We start from the raw sequence: 14,268 nt of genomic DNA, 5'->3' as shown, positions 1-14,268 counted from the left end.
CCCAAAATATAAAAGGGAGAGGCAAGGAACTACTCTGCCAGAACCCTCCTTGACCTTAAGTCATCTGGGGCTTGGCCGAGTAGTTTGAAAATTGCCAATGTCTCCATATATTTTCATTTATCAGTAACACATGAAAGGGTCCCCAGAAGGGGGGAGAAAAACCAGGATTAGAACCCCAGTGTCCTGACCCGTACCCAGGGCCCTTTCCACTTCCCTGCACAGCCTCCTCCAGTCAAGGTCATCCATGTTTTACCACAGATCAAACACTCGGCAATGACCACAGAGGTTTACAGGGCTGAGACTAGGTGCCCTGGGGCCACTCCTCATTTATTTCCCATGAAAATAAAAAAGGAACATCGCTGTGACTTCCAATGACAACATCCTTTACGTAGCTTGAATCCCATTTGCAGGAAGGCACTATCAGACTGTGTCTATTTTTAAAAATCTATTTGTTTTTTACAGACACAGGAAACAAAGTCTGCGTAACTGCAAGAACTCTCTCCCTAGTCCTGCAGGTAAAAGCCCTGAGCCACTCGCCTCCTGAATTAAATGGATTATCCTAAAATGAGCAAAGCCACCACTACTAGTTAATATCTTTAAGCCCGTAATTGTCTTTCATCGAGGGCTCACACCTTCTCAACAAAAGCCGTTTTATCACAAGTGACTAAAAGATTGCCCATTTGGTTTCTGATTTCAAACTTGTACTTCCATTTTTGAACAGCAATATTATACAGAAAGCCCTCCGCACATAAAACCTGGACTCATTAAGTGGTTTCACTATCTAAATCTTCCGTTTTCATCCATTCCAGTACTTCTGCACAGACTTCCAATAATAAGCACTGCCTTCATCAGACCTTCCAATCCTTAATCCCTAAATCCACACAAGTTTGCCAGCGTAAACCCAGAAACCTCTGCCCTTCGCATGGCCGCACGCCCCCTTAAACAATGATGCGCATCTACGCCATTATCTCACTTTCTTAAAAAATGAAGCCTTTTGGAAAGTTCTGTGCGTTGTTTTAATGGGAAAAAGGGGGATCAAGGGGGGTATAAAAAGGGGATCAAACCCCTATGTGGGAACCAGCTCTAGGATATTTATCAATGGCTGTCAAGTACTACAGTCTAGCGGAGAAAATGAAGGGGGCCCTCAGCTTTGTACCAAGCACAATGTCCCCCACAAGTGATTCTGAAAGCCAGGGATGCCTTTTTATGCTGTGTGTGAGCTCTATAATTAACCCGTCCTCTCTCCCACAGCCCAGGAGTGGAGTGGTAAAAAGAGGGGGCCTTTTGATATGAAGATCACATAGGGCAGAATCTCTCAGGGGGACAATGAGATCAGACCCCACACACAGCCCACAGGGCGAGTCTCCTTGGGGCCCCAAAAGCCTGACCTTTGGGCCTTGGTTCCCAGGAGGAAGCAGCTGACTTGGTTCTCCAGTCTGCACTGCCCTTCTCCAGGACAGCCCACAGCTGCAGCTGGACCCCAGACACACCCGGGAGCTCACACTGGAGGAAGAAATTCTCCCTGTGACTATTTACACACTTTTCCTTTCTCCTGCCACTTACTTCTTCCAGAGCCTCTGAGGGTGAACCCAGGGCACCATTAGCAACTGAGAGACTGAAACTTAACCTCCGTGGCCTATCATTTTGGCACGAGCAAAGCAAACAGTGGAGTTTTAAATCCCATCACAGAGTGCTTTTAGCTATTTCTTACTTTGCACTTTAGACATGCATGAATAATCTTCCTACCTCCCATTAAACAATAATAATAGAAACTGTTGCAAACTGGCCCCAGTTCATTTGAGAAAGTGAGTTGAAAACTTCTGCCCTTCAAATGAAACAGGAGAGTTTAATTAAATGGGGCTTAAATTTCATCATCTGAAAAACAGGAGACCTTCAACCTTCCATGGCTCCCAGGTCCCAAGAATAAAATTCAAACCTGAGAGCATTCGGGGCCCTCCAGGTCCACTGTTGACCCCCTCTCTCCCCCCGGAGCCTCCTGTGTTCCAAGACATCACTCTCCTTCCCACCTCACCCTTGCTCTGGCAGGTGCCCTCCCCTGGAATGTCTTTCCTCTCTTTCTCCCATAGTCCCTAGAAATTCTCTACTCATCTTTCTGGGCCCAACAAACATCCCCTCTCCTGTGAAGTCCTCCTCAACAACCCCCCCAAATCGAGGATCCCCAGTTCTGTCCTTAGCAGTTTGTCTCTCTTTGTAACCCCAACCACATTTGGACCCATAGACGGTTAATCATGTGTCTTCTGTCCACCCCCACAGAATGAATGTTCCTTGAGCCAGTCTTTGCACTCAAACGTTTGTGTTAGAATCATTTTAAACCACACGTAAGCAATTCCTTGAACCCCTCTGAGTTTCCACTGCCTCATCTGGAAAATGGAGTTGGTAACTGTTTCTCTACGTTACAGAGTTTGTTAGGGTCTCATTAGGAGGGTCGAGCTTCAGATGACAAGAAGACTCTGAAGATAGTTCAGAGGCTGGAAATTACTTGAGCGACACGTATATACACAGCTAACATCTCTTATTTAACACCTACAGTCCTAGATGGCCAACAGTCTTCCCAGAGGGTTCAACTTAGACCCAGGAAATAAATCGTGCCTTAAATTAAGGGGAAAGGGGCAAACAAAATAAATGAGAAGCAAACAAAAAGCCCTAATCCATAGAAAGTTCTCTAACACTTCGGAGCGACTCCATCCAATAGGGTAGCCACTAATGTGTGGCTGCAGAGCCCGTGAAGTGTGGCTGGTCCGAATCGAGATGTGTTGTAAACATAACATACACACTGGAGTTCCAGGACTTCGCACAGAAAAGTAAAATCTCAGCAATTTGTAATATCCACTGCCTGTTAAGTGGATATTTTAGATATTAATTTCACCTGTGTTTTTTTTCATTTCTTTACTTTTTTTCAATGTGGTTACGGGAAAATTTAAAGTGACACACGCAGCCGATGGTACATCCTGGCTGGACATTGCTGGCCCGAGGACAGCCCTGTTTCAGACCCTCCTACTCCGGGTGAACGAGCAGATCCCCTCTCGGGGTATACGGGTTCCTCTCGCAGGTACGAGCACCTAACAACCAACCACACCTTCAAAAGCTGTTCGGTTTTTTTGGCTGGGTCTACACCTAGCCATGGTGTTAACGGAGTTAACTCTTTGCCCTCTGATGTGCCAGCTCAGTCACTGCCGAATCAAACTGAAAAACTGATTGGCAAAGATGATGGCTGACAATTCCACGCTCGCCACCCCAGGAAGTGGGATTTTCTTCTTGGTTGCCTGTCAACATCAATGTGTTCACTCTTCCGATTCTTTTCATATTTACCAAGTGGCTATTGCTGTGGTCTCAATGTATGTGTGTCCCCCCACCCAGTATTCATATGTTGGAAGCATATGCCCAAGGTGATGATATTAGGAGGGGAGGCCCTTGGAGGGGATTAGTTCATGACGGTGGGGCCCCAGGGAGCTCCTTCACCCCCTCCGCCATGTGGAACTACACCAGGAAGTCTGTGCCCCGGAAGAGGTCCCTCACCCAATCATGCTGGCACCCTGATCTGAAACTTCCAGAACCGTGAGAAATCAATTCCAGTTGTTGATAAGCCACCCAGTTTACAGAGCCTGAACAGGGACCAGGACGACTGCTACGTACCAGGCTCTGTCCTAGATGTTGAGGTACTGTGGTAAACAAGACCCGGCTGCTCTTAATGACCCAACACACCAGAGCGTGTAATGACAGAAGTGTGCGCTCACAAAGTACCACAGCGTGCCAAGGAAGGACACCCATCCCCTTATTCGGACCACGTAAGGTTGGTTGAAGATTGGACACAGGAGGCAACACAGGAAGTGGACCTTGACCTCAGGACACATCCACGTTGAAGTGAGAAGTGTCATCTGAACGCAGATGACAGTACTGGCCCCCAGAGGGGATAAGCTCACCCAGGGATAGAGTGCAGGGTAAGAAGAGAAGAGGCTATCAGTGAATGTCCCACTTGGAGTCCACAGCTGGGCCTAAGGCCCTTCTAAACAAATTACCTCCTGACCTAATTAGCTGAAAGCAACAGCACGTACGCGGAGCATAACATAGTCTATGGTGTCAGTCGGACCTGGGCAGGGGTTCTGTTCTAACTCTCCAGGTCTGTGACCTCAGACAAGCTCCTTCACCTCTAAGCCTCAGTTTCCTCACCTGTACAATGGTACTGGTAAATGCTCACCTCACAAGATTGTGAGGATTAAATGCATTAATCCAAATACAGCAGGTGGCACACTGCCTAATACATACTAGGTACTCAGTAAGTGAGGAAGGTTGTACTATTCTTTGTGTGAGTGTATGTGCGTGTGTTCTTTAAAAAGCATCAGAAAAATAATAGACTCTAAATAAGGGTTTCCCAGCTATTGTTATTCTGGGCTGGATTATTCTTTGTTGGTGGGGAGCAGTGGTGGGCGGAGGGCGGGGGGCAGGGAAGGGCGGGTAGGCTGTCCAGGGCACAGAATATGTTTTAACAGCATCTCTGGCTTCTCCCCACTGGATACTAGTAGGACACCCCCTCCCAGGTGTGACAACCAGATTCCTCCAGACATTGCCAAAGGTTCCTTGCAGTGGGGGAGAGAAGGGAGCAAAATGGTCCCCAGTTGAGAACCACTGGTCTCTAACAGGTGAGGTGGAAAGTTCATCTGGAGGAGGGTCCAGTGCCTAAAAAGAGAGACTTTTTCAGCATGTAAAGAATTCTGAGCACTGATGGACTCCCTCCTTGGCGATCAAGCCCAGCAGGACTCTCTCCAGGAAAGTAAGCATTAGGCCAGCAAAGAGCACCAAGTACACCTTGGCCTCGCCCAGATCAGGATCACAGCCTTCTAAGTGAATCCCAGTACCTGCTCTGGGGACTGTGGCACAAACGGGCCTCTGCCCCGGCTATGAATGCCATCCACAGAGGCAGCGCCCCCAGGCTCCAAGAGTGGGGCGACTGGCTCCCGGGCAGGAAGAAGTCATACGGGCCTCCTCTGCACACAGGAGGTTCAAGTGTGGTGACAAAGGCCAATCAATTCTGTCCTGTGCCATGAGCCACGCAAGCCACCCAACCGCTGCTCACTGAAGGGCTACCACGGAGCAACCGCTATTTTTCTGAAACGACTTTTCATCCTCCTGAGTTCAGCTTCAGAAATGACATCGAGGGGCGCCTGGGTGGCTCAAGGTCGGTGAAGCGTCTGCCTTGGGCTCGGGTCATGGCCCCAGGGTCCTGGGATAGAGCCCCGCGTTGGGCTCCCTGCTCAGCAGAGTCTGCTTCTCCTTCTCCCTCTGCCCCTCCCCCTTGCTCATGTTTGCGCGTTCTCTCTCTCTTTCTCTCAAATAAACAATAAAATCTTTAAAATAAAATAAAATAAAATAAATAAAATGCACCACTGAGGCAGAGCTCAGTTTCGGCCATGGGGGGCGGGGGATGAGGGTGGGGAGTGGGGGAGGGCGTGTGCCGGCACAGCTGACAGAAGGCTAGTGCAGACAGAAAGAAGACACAACAGTCTGGACACAGGACCCTCCCAGTAAACGTGACAGGGCGCACATACGAAAACAGATAAACCCTGTCGTAAACACGAAGATTAGGATCTCAGGATGAGAAACCACAGTGCCTTTACTCCAACAATCTGTGTGCGCTCTGTCTGTATCCATTTTCAAAGCACTTTTCCTTCTCGTTTTTCACTTAACCCTCCCCGCCAGCACCACATTGGAGAGGGAATATTGCTACCTTCACTTGGCAAAGAGGGGACAAAATCTCTAAGGCCGTGATTTCCAACGCAGTCAGTCATTCAATCCATTATTAAGTTGCTACAATCTCCGGGCACCTGCCCAAGTGGTGGGGTGTGGACAGTACTATGCCAGATACTGTTTGAGCCTGGAGAGTCTTGAGCTAGTTCTCAAGGAGAAGCATTATTGGCACTTGGGCAAGATGACTCTGATGGGCGGAAAGATCCCATCCTTTGCAGGCTGTCTAGCATCCCTGGCCTGGCCAATGAGACTGATGTCATCAATCCTCAGACACAATCAAGAGCATCCCCTACACATTTCCAAACATGGGGAGTGGGGGAGACCCCAACTGAGAGCCCTTACCAGATGGCCTGGGCAACAGTTCTTAAGTCAGACAGCCGTGGTTCCTCAATCCTCTCCATCTGACCTTAGACAAGTGAGATGCTCTCTGCCTCCTGGTCCCTGCCTTATAAAATGGTAATAATCACCATGTGAACCTTGTAAGATTCCTTTGAGAAATAACATATTAAACACCTGGCCCATGTTGACCTTCAGAAATAATACCCAATAAACACCTGTATTATTTTCCCGGCTCATCTCCCGTATGTTCCCGTTTAACTGTATCTTCAAAGCCCCCTTCTCAGAGACACCTTGTCTGAGCACCCTCCTCCAAACTGCCGTCCCCTGGCTGCTTCCATTTCACCTCCTTCTTCCTTCCTTTATTGTTCTGTCATCATCAAACATGCTCTGTTTTGTTTTGTTTTTTTAAGATTTTATTTATTTACTTGAGAGAGAGCGCACAGAGGGAGAAGAAGAAGCAGACCTCCGCTGAGCAGGGAGCACAATGTAGGGCTCCATCTCAGGACCCTGGGATCATGACCTGAGCCAAAAGCAGACGCTTAACTGACTGAACCTCCCAGGTGCCCCAAACATGCTCTATGTTTTAAACATGCATTTATTTATTGTGCCATGAGGACACGGATTTTTGTCTATTTGTGTTCCTGCAGTGCCTCCAGCACCCAGAACAGAGCCTAACTGTTAATAAACATTCAACAAAAACATCTTGAGTGATGTCGAATGGATACAGTAGACAGCCAAGGTCTGAAAGGCAGTCTCTGGACTACAAATTCTGTATTCTTTTCTCTATAGTGAATGACCACGGATCGCATCCTGAACATTTTGTTGAAGAATTTCCCAACACAAGCTCTGTTAAAATTTTTCGTAAATCTCTCTTACCGAGTGGTAGTCTAGTTTGGGGGTGGCGGAGTGAGAAGAAATGGCATCTCCACGGTGACCACTTTACCAAAGTGCACGACCAGCTGCCCAAAGATAAACACGAAGCTGCAAGTAAGAAGCATCCTCACTTCCCATCCAGCCTGCCCCAGACTCCTCTCAGACCCTCCAGGGCCTCCCATCCCAAATTTCTCTCCACCCCACACTCTTTAGCTGCTCCCTCTCTCTGCCTTGTGCTGTGAACAATCTGTGGCTTGCCCTGCTCAGCCCCACCTCAAGGACAGGCCTTGGGCTGCTCTATGTCTGGAACATTCTTCCTGGGATGGAAGCATGGATGGTTCCTTCCATTCCTTGAGGTCTCTGCTCTCCAAGGTCATCTTACCAATGGCAGTCCCTAATCACCTCTATATTAAATTGCAACCCCTGCCTCCCATCCATCTCCCCCTGCTTTGTTTTTCTGTCTTCACACCATCTGACAAGCCATCTGTTTTACTTCTGCACTAGAACATAAGTACCCCGGGGGCAAAAACCCACGTTGATTCCCCAAGTGCCTAGGACAATCCCTAGTGCCTAGCGCAGAGTAGAAGAGAAAGAGAGACAGAGACAGACTCATAAATTTTGATCAATCATATTTGATCTGAGATGTGTCAAATTACAGGCTCCAGGAATTTTTAACTGACAGATCAAACTATTCAGTGACCTCCTAGCAAGATGTGCCTTCCTCTTCACTTGTCATAAAGATGGGGTCTCAAAACCCAAGAGAAACCAAAAAGGAAAAAAAAAAACAAACGAGTAAGCAAAACAACTTTTGGTTTTTCTAAGAATCTGAACGCACATGCCTGTTGGCAATGACCTTCCTGAGGCCTTTTTCACCTACCCTCCCCAGATCAAGAAGAGGTTGTCCAGTTGGTGGGTTGAAGAGGGGGGGAAAGGGTGGAGCCTGTGCTTGTAAGCTTTTGATTTCCTGTTTTTAAATGGCTGTGCCGATAGAGCTGGTCATAAGCAAGATGACTTTCCAACCATATAAATATAAACCACAGCCACCTCTGCTGCAGGCTGGATCCCCCCCGCCCAGACCTCACAGAAATCTCCAGCCACCCTTCCCCTGGTGCCTGACCGCCACTTTTATTCCCGAAAGCAACGACTCATGGACTCACGAGCAGTGGCTAGAACCGTCGGAGGAAATTGCCTAAGTGCATCAGTCTCGCCTTAACGCAGCTAGGAAAATGCCCCACCGAGGTGCAAACATTTCAACCACCAAAGGGAGACCCCATACTGGACAAGTCCTAACCTTCAGTTATTTCATGCTACTTTCGGGATCCATAACAGTCTCATATTTGAGACCCTCCTGATGTCTTTCCAAAGGAAGTTTCAGATAGATGACCTAAGGATAGCCCCTACAAATTGTTTTGACTCCAAACTCATTTCATGTCTAAGCAAAAAGATTCTTTAATGTAAAATTAAATGTGTGCAGGGGCGCCTGGGTGACTCAAGTTGGTTGAGCGTCCGACTCCTGATCTCTGGTCTTGATCTCAGGTTGTGAGTTCAAGCTCTGTGTTGGGCATGGAGCCTACTTTAAAAAAAAAAAATAATTAATTAGGTTAAACTAAAAAATAAAATTAAACATGTGCAGCAAAAAAGGAAAAAAAATTGGACTGACATCCTACAAAGAGGGGGAGGGGAGGGGTCAGCAGAGGCATATGCAAGTCTATAAATTAAAAAGGCTGTAATTAAATTTTGTCTTTAAACTTAATAACTAGTCACCATAACGATGAATTTGTCTAAAATACATCAAAACAGGTACAAAATTCATACTGTGGTCTCAACTATTTTTTTAATCTATATATTCTATAATTTATAGAACAAAGCACCTGTTGCCTCTGGGTGCCAGAATAAAAAACGATTATTTCTCTTCTATACTTCCTAAATTTTCTAAAAAGAGCACATATTCTGTTTATAATTAGACTGAAATTATAACACAAAAGCACTGTGCTTTCCATCTAATCAAGTAAAACTACAAAGGGGTAACCCAGGAAGTCTTTAAATAAAGGGTATAAGCTTTCAATACATGCAACCAAGGCAAAGAAATCCCAGGCAACAGTGAAAGTAAACATACGCGGCAAAGGAAAAAAGATGAGAAACAGAGGAAAGGCTTTCTCCTCCGTAGGCTTCTCTTCTTTGAACACGAGCTTTCAAACCAAACCACAACCCTATGGAGTGACACAAAAGGAAGGTTGAGGGGATCTGTCTTCACACACTAGGCACAAATGCAGCCTGGGGGCCTCTCAGCTTCGCCTTGCACAACACAGCTCCATCAAAGCCCAGCCGTCCAGGGCAGGTATGCGGGGCAGGTATGTGAGACGCCGAACCGTCCAGGATGCACTTCTAGAGGATGCACTCACTGAGGGACTACACGTGTGCAGAAACCACTATAGCATTGCAGTTCCTTTCTCACCAACTTCAGGAGCAGCTCCCACCCACAAAAGGTTTTCGTCCTGGGGATGGGTTTCTTCAAGTCAGTAGCTAAACAAGGCCAAGCTTCCCTGGTACCCAGGACACAGAGCAGTGCCCCCAGCTGCATCATACCTCGGGGCAGTAAATCTAGGCCTTGGGGAATGCTCCTGTCTGGTGCATGATGACTTAAACCAAATTCATGTCTGCGGGGGCGGGGGCTCTCAGAGACCAGGAAGGCAAGGAACGGTCTCCACCAGACAGACCCAGACTCACTGACAGGGCATTCTTGGCAAGGCTTGACAACTTTCCTAAAAACCAGAGAAGTGGGTCTTCTAGGGTTGAGCCACTTCATGCTTTCATCCAGCAAATATTTTACTGAGAGCCTACTATGGGTCAGGCACTGTGCAAAACATCGGAACTAGAATGGGACCTAAAACCTGATCCTGGGGCACCTGACTGGTTCAGCCGGTGGACCATGCAACTCTTGATCTCAGGGGTGTGAGTCCAAGCCCCACGCTGGGTGTAGAGATCACTTAAAACTAAAATGTTAAAAAAAAAAAAAAAGCCATGATCTAAACAAAAACTATTAAATCAGAGTGTCACAGATCTAAAGAAAGCTGCCTTCCTGACAAGGCCCACTTCTGCCGAACGCTCCAAACAAATGAAAGATCAGCTACTCAAGTTTAGGAATTGCTTCAGTTTATGAATTAGAAAAGTACAAAAGACAATGGGCCCCAGATTAGACTCATTGTCTAATGAGAGAGAGAGAGAGAAACAGCCAGCCCTCCCCATCACGTCACGTCTCCTTTCTTCTTTCTCTCCCTCCTCTCACACTCCAGGTGTTCTCTAGCCACCAAAGAAGCCAGGAATCCATTTCTTTTGGAATACTATTTTTCTATTTCAGATACAGGTATGTGAAACTCCTGCCAGAGGGCTCCAAATTTTTAGCAACACAATCTAAGCCATGCTGCAGTCCCTTCTGCCTCTCCCTGGGTGATCTGTAAAGACTGAAACTGCAGAGCCCGGCCAAAGGATCATCCCACCATTACCTAAATTGAAGAAGCAAAGATCAGCTCACTTTTAAAGAAATTCAAAGCAGTAGAAAAGATGGAGCATCAGCTCTGCGATGTTTAATGTCAGTAAAGTTGAATAAAATGGAAAAAATAGAAAAGGAAATGTTTAATATTGATTTCAAAACATATTTTTACACCCTGTGTTATAATGAACCATTGGCATGAAGTTTTCGCAGAACCATATGTAATTCAAAATAAGGAAGACCTTTCGATTGAACCATCTTCAGGTCTGTATTGAATAGAAGGTATTGAAAGTAGTACTTGCTAAGGACAGGGTGGGGGGGTAGTCAAAAGAGCATACTCATAGAGATAAATAATAATTTATTATTTTTATTTAAATTATTAAATTACTTTATTTAAATAATAAACAAATGCTATTTCTTGGGTGGCAATGAGGCCAGGAGGAAGGGAAGCAAAGGCTGAGAACATAGGGTCAAGGACAGAGGATCCTTATCAGGATGCCCTTAGAGAAAGTTCTGTCCCTGATTCCCAAAGGTTAGACCGAAGAAAAGTCCAGTGCCACTTTCAAGCCAACGTTGTAAACCAGGGCTGGAAATTTTAGCAAAGTGCCAATTACAAGTTGGAAATTTCTTCCCAGTGTCTCTGGTTAGAAAGTTATTTCCTAATTCTCAGACAAGAAAAGCAAAGCCCAGGCTACATGAAAAGCATGGATAGCGGTGGTATTACAGTTAATTTATAGTTTTATATATATATATATACATACATATATATATATATAGTCACATATAGAGTTATATTTCCCTGGACCACTAACAGGTACAGTGAAATTCAAGTGCATTCCGGATGGAGTCTAAGATCCATCCCTGTTCCAGGCATTTCTGCAAAGAGCTACCTGGCACGTTCCATCCAGGCAAAATTTTAAGTGACCTAAACACATGTCTAGAGTCTAGACCAAACCATTCGGCCCTTTGTTTAAACTGGTGGAGCCCAGTGTACTTGCACACCACCCAGTCCCCCAGTCTCTGGGGCGGAGTCTGGTCTGGCCTCCAGGATGCCTCTGTCTGTCTGGCCCAGCGCGCTGCAACCACCGACAGACACCGCCCAGAACATCAGCGAGGTCCATTTTTAAATTGCCTTAGAAGTTTCCCAACCACCGGTTTGGGTGAGGAGACAAACACGGCTGCAGTTTGCTGACATGGAACTAAAAATACCCAGCTGTAAACAAAAGCCATCTTCTACAAGGCTGGCTCGGATGTCCTGAGGTTCCGTGTGGTAGTGTCAGACCATATCCTTAGCCATGTGGCCGCTTTAACAACTGCTCCGGCCGAGCGGGGAGCGGGAGCCCAGTGGCCCGGCCGGCCCCGCGCTGTCAAGGAAGCTCCCACCAGCAGCCCCGGCATGATTGATGGAAAGAACAGCTTTATCCCTCTGCCACCCACCCAAACGCGGGCTAGAAGAATTCGGGGCTGCGTCTGCTCAAAGTGTTAGATACACACTGAAAGAAGAACGCGGGGCGGGGGGGGCAAAAAGAAAAACACCAACCCCATTTCCCTGGAAGGAAATGTGCTTCCATCTCCCTCTTTGCAATTATAAAAGCAAATTATTGCTGTGGCTATACTGAGAAAGGCAACTCGGAGGCGTAAAAAAAATGGATTTCGGAGCCAAAGTGGCCCAGCGGGGGCCTGCCGGGGGTGAGGTGGGGTGGGGATACCACGGCTCCCCGGGGAGATCCGCGTCTCCCCGAAGCCTCCTCGGAAGGTTTTTTACCTGTTGGGCTTGGGGGCTCGAGCTGCGAACGCCCGGCCGCCGCGCTCGAAGGCGCCCCTCCCTCCCCAGGTCCCAAACTTTCCTTAGCGCCCCTTGAAAGGGGCAAGCCTCAATCCTCCCCCAGTCCACGTTTCAGATGTGGAACTTGTAGAAGCTCCCGAGGGCTGCGGGGGAGGGGGCTCATTGCCACAGGCCCCGGGGCCCTCTGGGGGACTTCAGATGCTCGGAACCCAGGAGTGGGGGAAGCAACCTGACGGTCAGCCCAGGACCGGACCAAAGTTTCCTCTAAAACTGCTGTGGTCAAGGCGTGACCCGGGGGCCGTGACCAGCGCAGGGTCGGGAGAGCCGTTGGGGTGGGGGCGCAGGGTGAAGCAGGCCCCAGGGCACCAGCCGCAAGGTCACTGCGGAGCCAGACCCCGGGGGCAATCAGCGGGCGCCCGGCCGCTTCCCTAGCCTGGTGGAGGGGCAGCGCCGGGCACCCAACCTCTCCCCACACCTCTGCGCGGCGCCGAGCCCGGGACACGTGGGAGCCTAAGCCTCGGGCTCCCCAGCTCGCGGCGGGGACTGGCGACCTCGCCGGGGCGCAGAGCCTTCGCCCCCGGGCCCCCCACCCAGGAAAAGGCAGCGCGCCTGGGCGCAGGGCGGCAGGCTCCCGGCGCCTCTTTCATCCTCAGATCGCGGCATCAGCGGGGAGTTGCATTCTCTTCAAACCGGTCCCCCACCACCAGGAGCTGCCCACAACCTCTCTACCTTGCTCTGCTACCTCGCAGACAGACAGACAAGAGACACAAAGAAAAAAGGGAGAGGGGGGGAAAAAAAAACTACCGCCCCTCCTTGCTCTCATCCTCCAGCCTGGAACCGGGAGGAAGAAGAGGAAGGTGAGTACGTCTTCCCTCCTCCTCTCCATCCCGACTCGGCGACCCGGGCAGACCGGGCAGCAAGGAGCCCCGAGGTGGCTGAGAGGGAAGAGGTAAGGCTGGAAGAGGCAGAAACCCGGCGCCAGTGAGCGAGCGAGAGCGCGAGAGAGGAAAAAAAATATCCAACAAAACCACGCTAACGCGCCCCCTACCTGGGTGCAACATACTTTGGAAATAGAAGATGACCAGGATAAAGGATCCCAAGCAAGTGGCCAGCACCATCCGGCAAATTCTGTTCATCCTCATCACTTCCAGCAGCGCCGGCTTCATGGCTTTGTCCTGGCTGCGGGGACCGGGGTGTCCGGGAGGCGCGCCCGGGGCGCAGGAGCCGGGACCCTGCCGCGCGGAGCGGAGCCCGGGAGGCGCAGGGCAGGGCTGGGCAGGGCTCGGGGTGGGGGGACGATCGGGAGGGCTTCGCGGCCGCTCTCGGAGCCCCCAGCCCCGGGCAGGGGTATGGAAGGCGCCGGAGTTGCTCTGGAAGTGCCGAGATGCGTGGACCCGCCGGCTGCGCGCCCCTGCTCCTCCTGCTGCTCCTCTCCGCCTCCCCGCCGCCGCCTCCGCTCCCGCCGGCGGCCGCCGCGCTGCCTCCTCGCGGGCCGGGCGGCTGGGGTGCGAGCGCGGATGGTGCCGCCGCTGCGCTGGCCGCTGGGGCTGTCGGACGGGCCCCCTCCCTCCTCTCCAAAGGCTACTTCATTGCGCTCCAGTGATCTATATATTCCGGGCTGGGTTTTACCAAATGCAACTCGCAGCCCCCGGCGAGGGGAGGGCGCCCGCGGAGAGCCGGGAGGAGGGAGGGACCCGAGCGCCGGGGCGGAGCGTCGCGCTCCCCCCGCCCCTACCCGGGAATTGGTCGCGTCCAGCTGTTTCCCGGGGAGTGCGGAGTGCGCGCAGCGCTCCCGCAGGGTCCCAAAAGCCCTCAGTCCCCGGCCGGGCTCGGCCGCCGTCTGGAGGTTGTGTCAGCGTTTCCATGACAAAACGCAGAGGGAAAAAACGCGAATAAAATCGCCTCGGTGCTGCCACCCACTCCTGCCGACGTTTGTGGAGGGAAGTGGCAGCGAGCGAGTTGGGCACCGGGAGCGGAAAGGGGTCTGGTGGTCCGCGATCATCTCAGATCACTGGGC

At 49.9% G+C, this 14,268-nt stretch overlaps 1 protein-coding gene across 3 annotated transcripts in view; it reads right to left on the bottom strand.

The window, feature by feature from the left end:
- The window catches only part of CHST11 (carbohydrate sulfotransferase 11), a 250,240-nt gene extending 236,279 nt beyond the window's left edge, over positions 1-13,961 (bottom strand). Inside the window, exon 1 of one of the 3 annotated variants that reach the window (XM_028121665.2) lies at positions 13,300-13,961. In XM_028121665.2, the coding sequence (XP_027977466.1) occupies positions 13,300-13,417 (118 nt within the window). In that variant the 5' untranslated portion in view covers positions 13,418-13,961. The remainder of the gene's footprint in view (positions 1-13,299) is intronic. The other 2 variants (XM_028121666.2, XM_088025307.1) reach the window with 2 other exon arrangements.
- Positions 13,962-14,268: the final 307 nt, after the last annotated feature.

The sequence above is a fragment of the Eumetopias jubatus genome, unplaced genomic scaffold (assembly GCF_037043125.1).
Source record: "Eumetopias jubatus isolate StellerSeaLion01/CBP00866 unplaced genomic scaffold, mEumJub1_p1.0 scaffold_8, whole genome shotgun sequence".
Lineage (NCBI taxonomy): Eukaryota > Metazoa > Chordata > Mammalia > Carnivora > Otariidae > Eumetopias > Eumetopias jubatus.
This window is presented reverse-complemented; position numbering and strand designations above follow the sequence as displayed.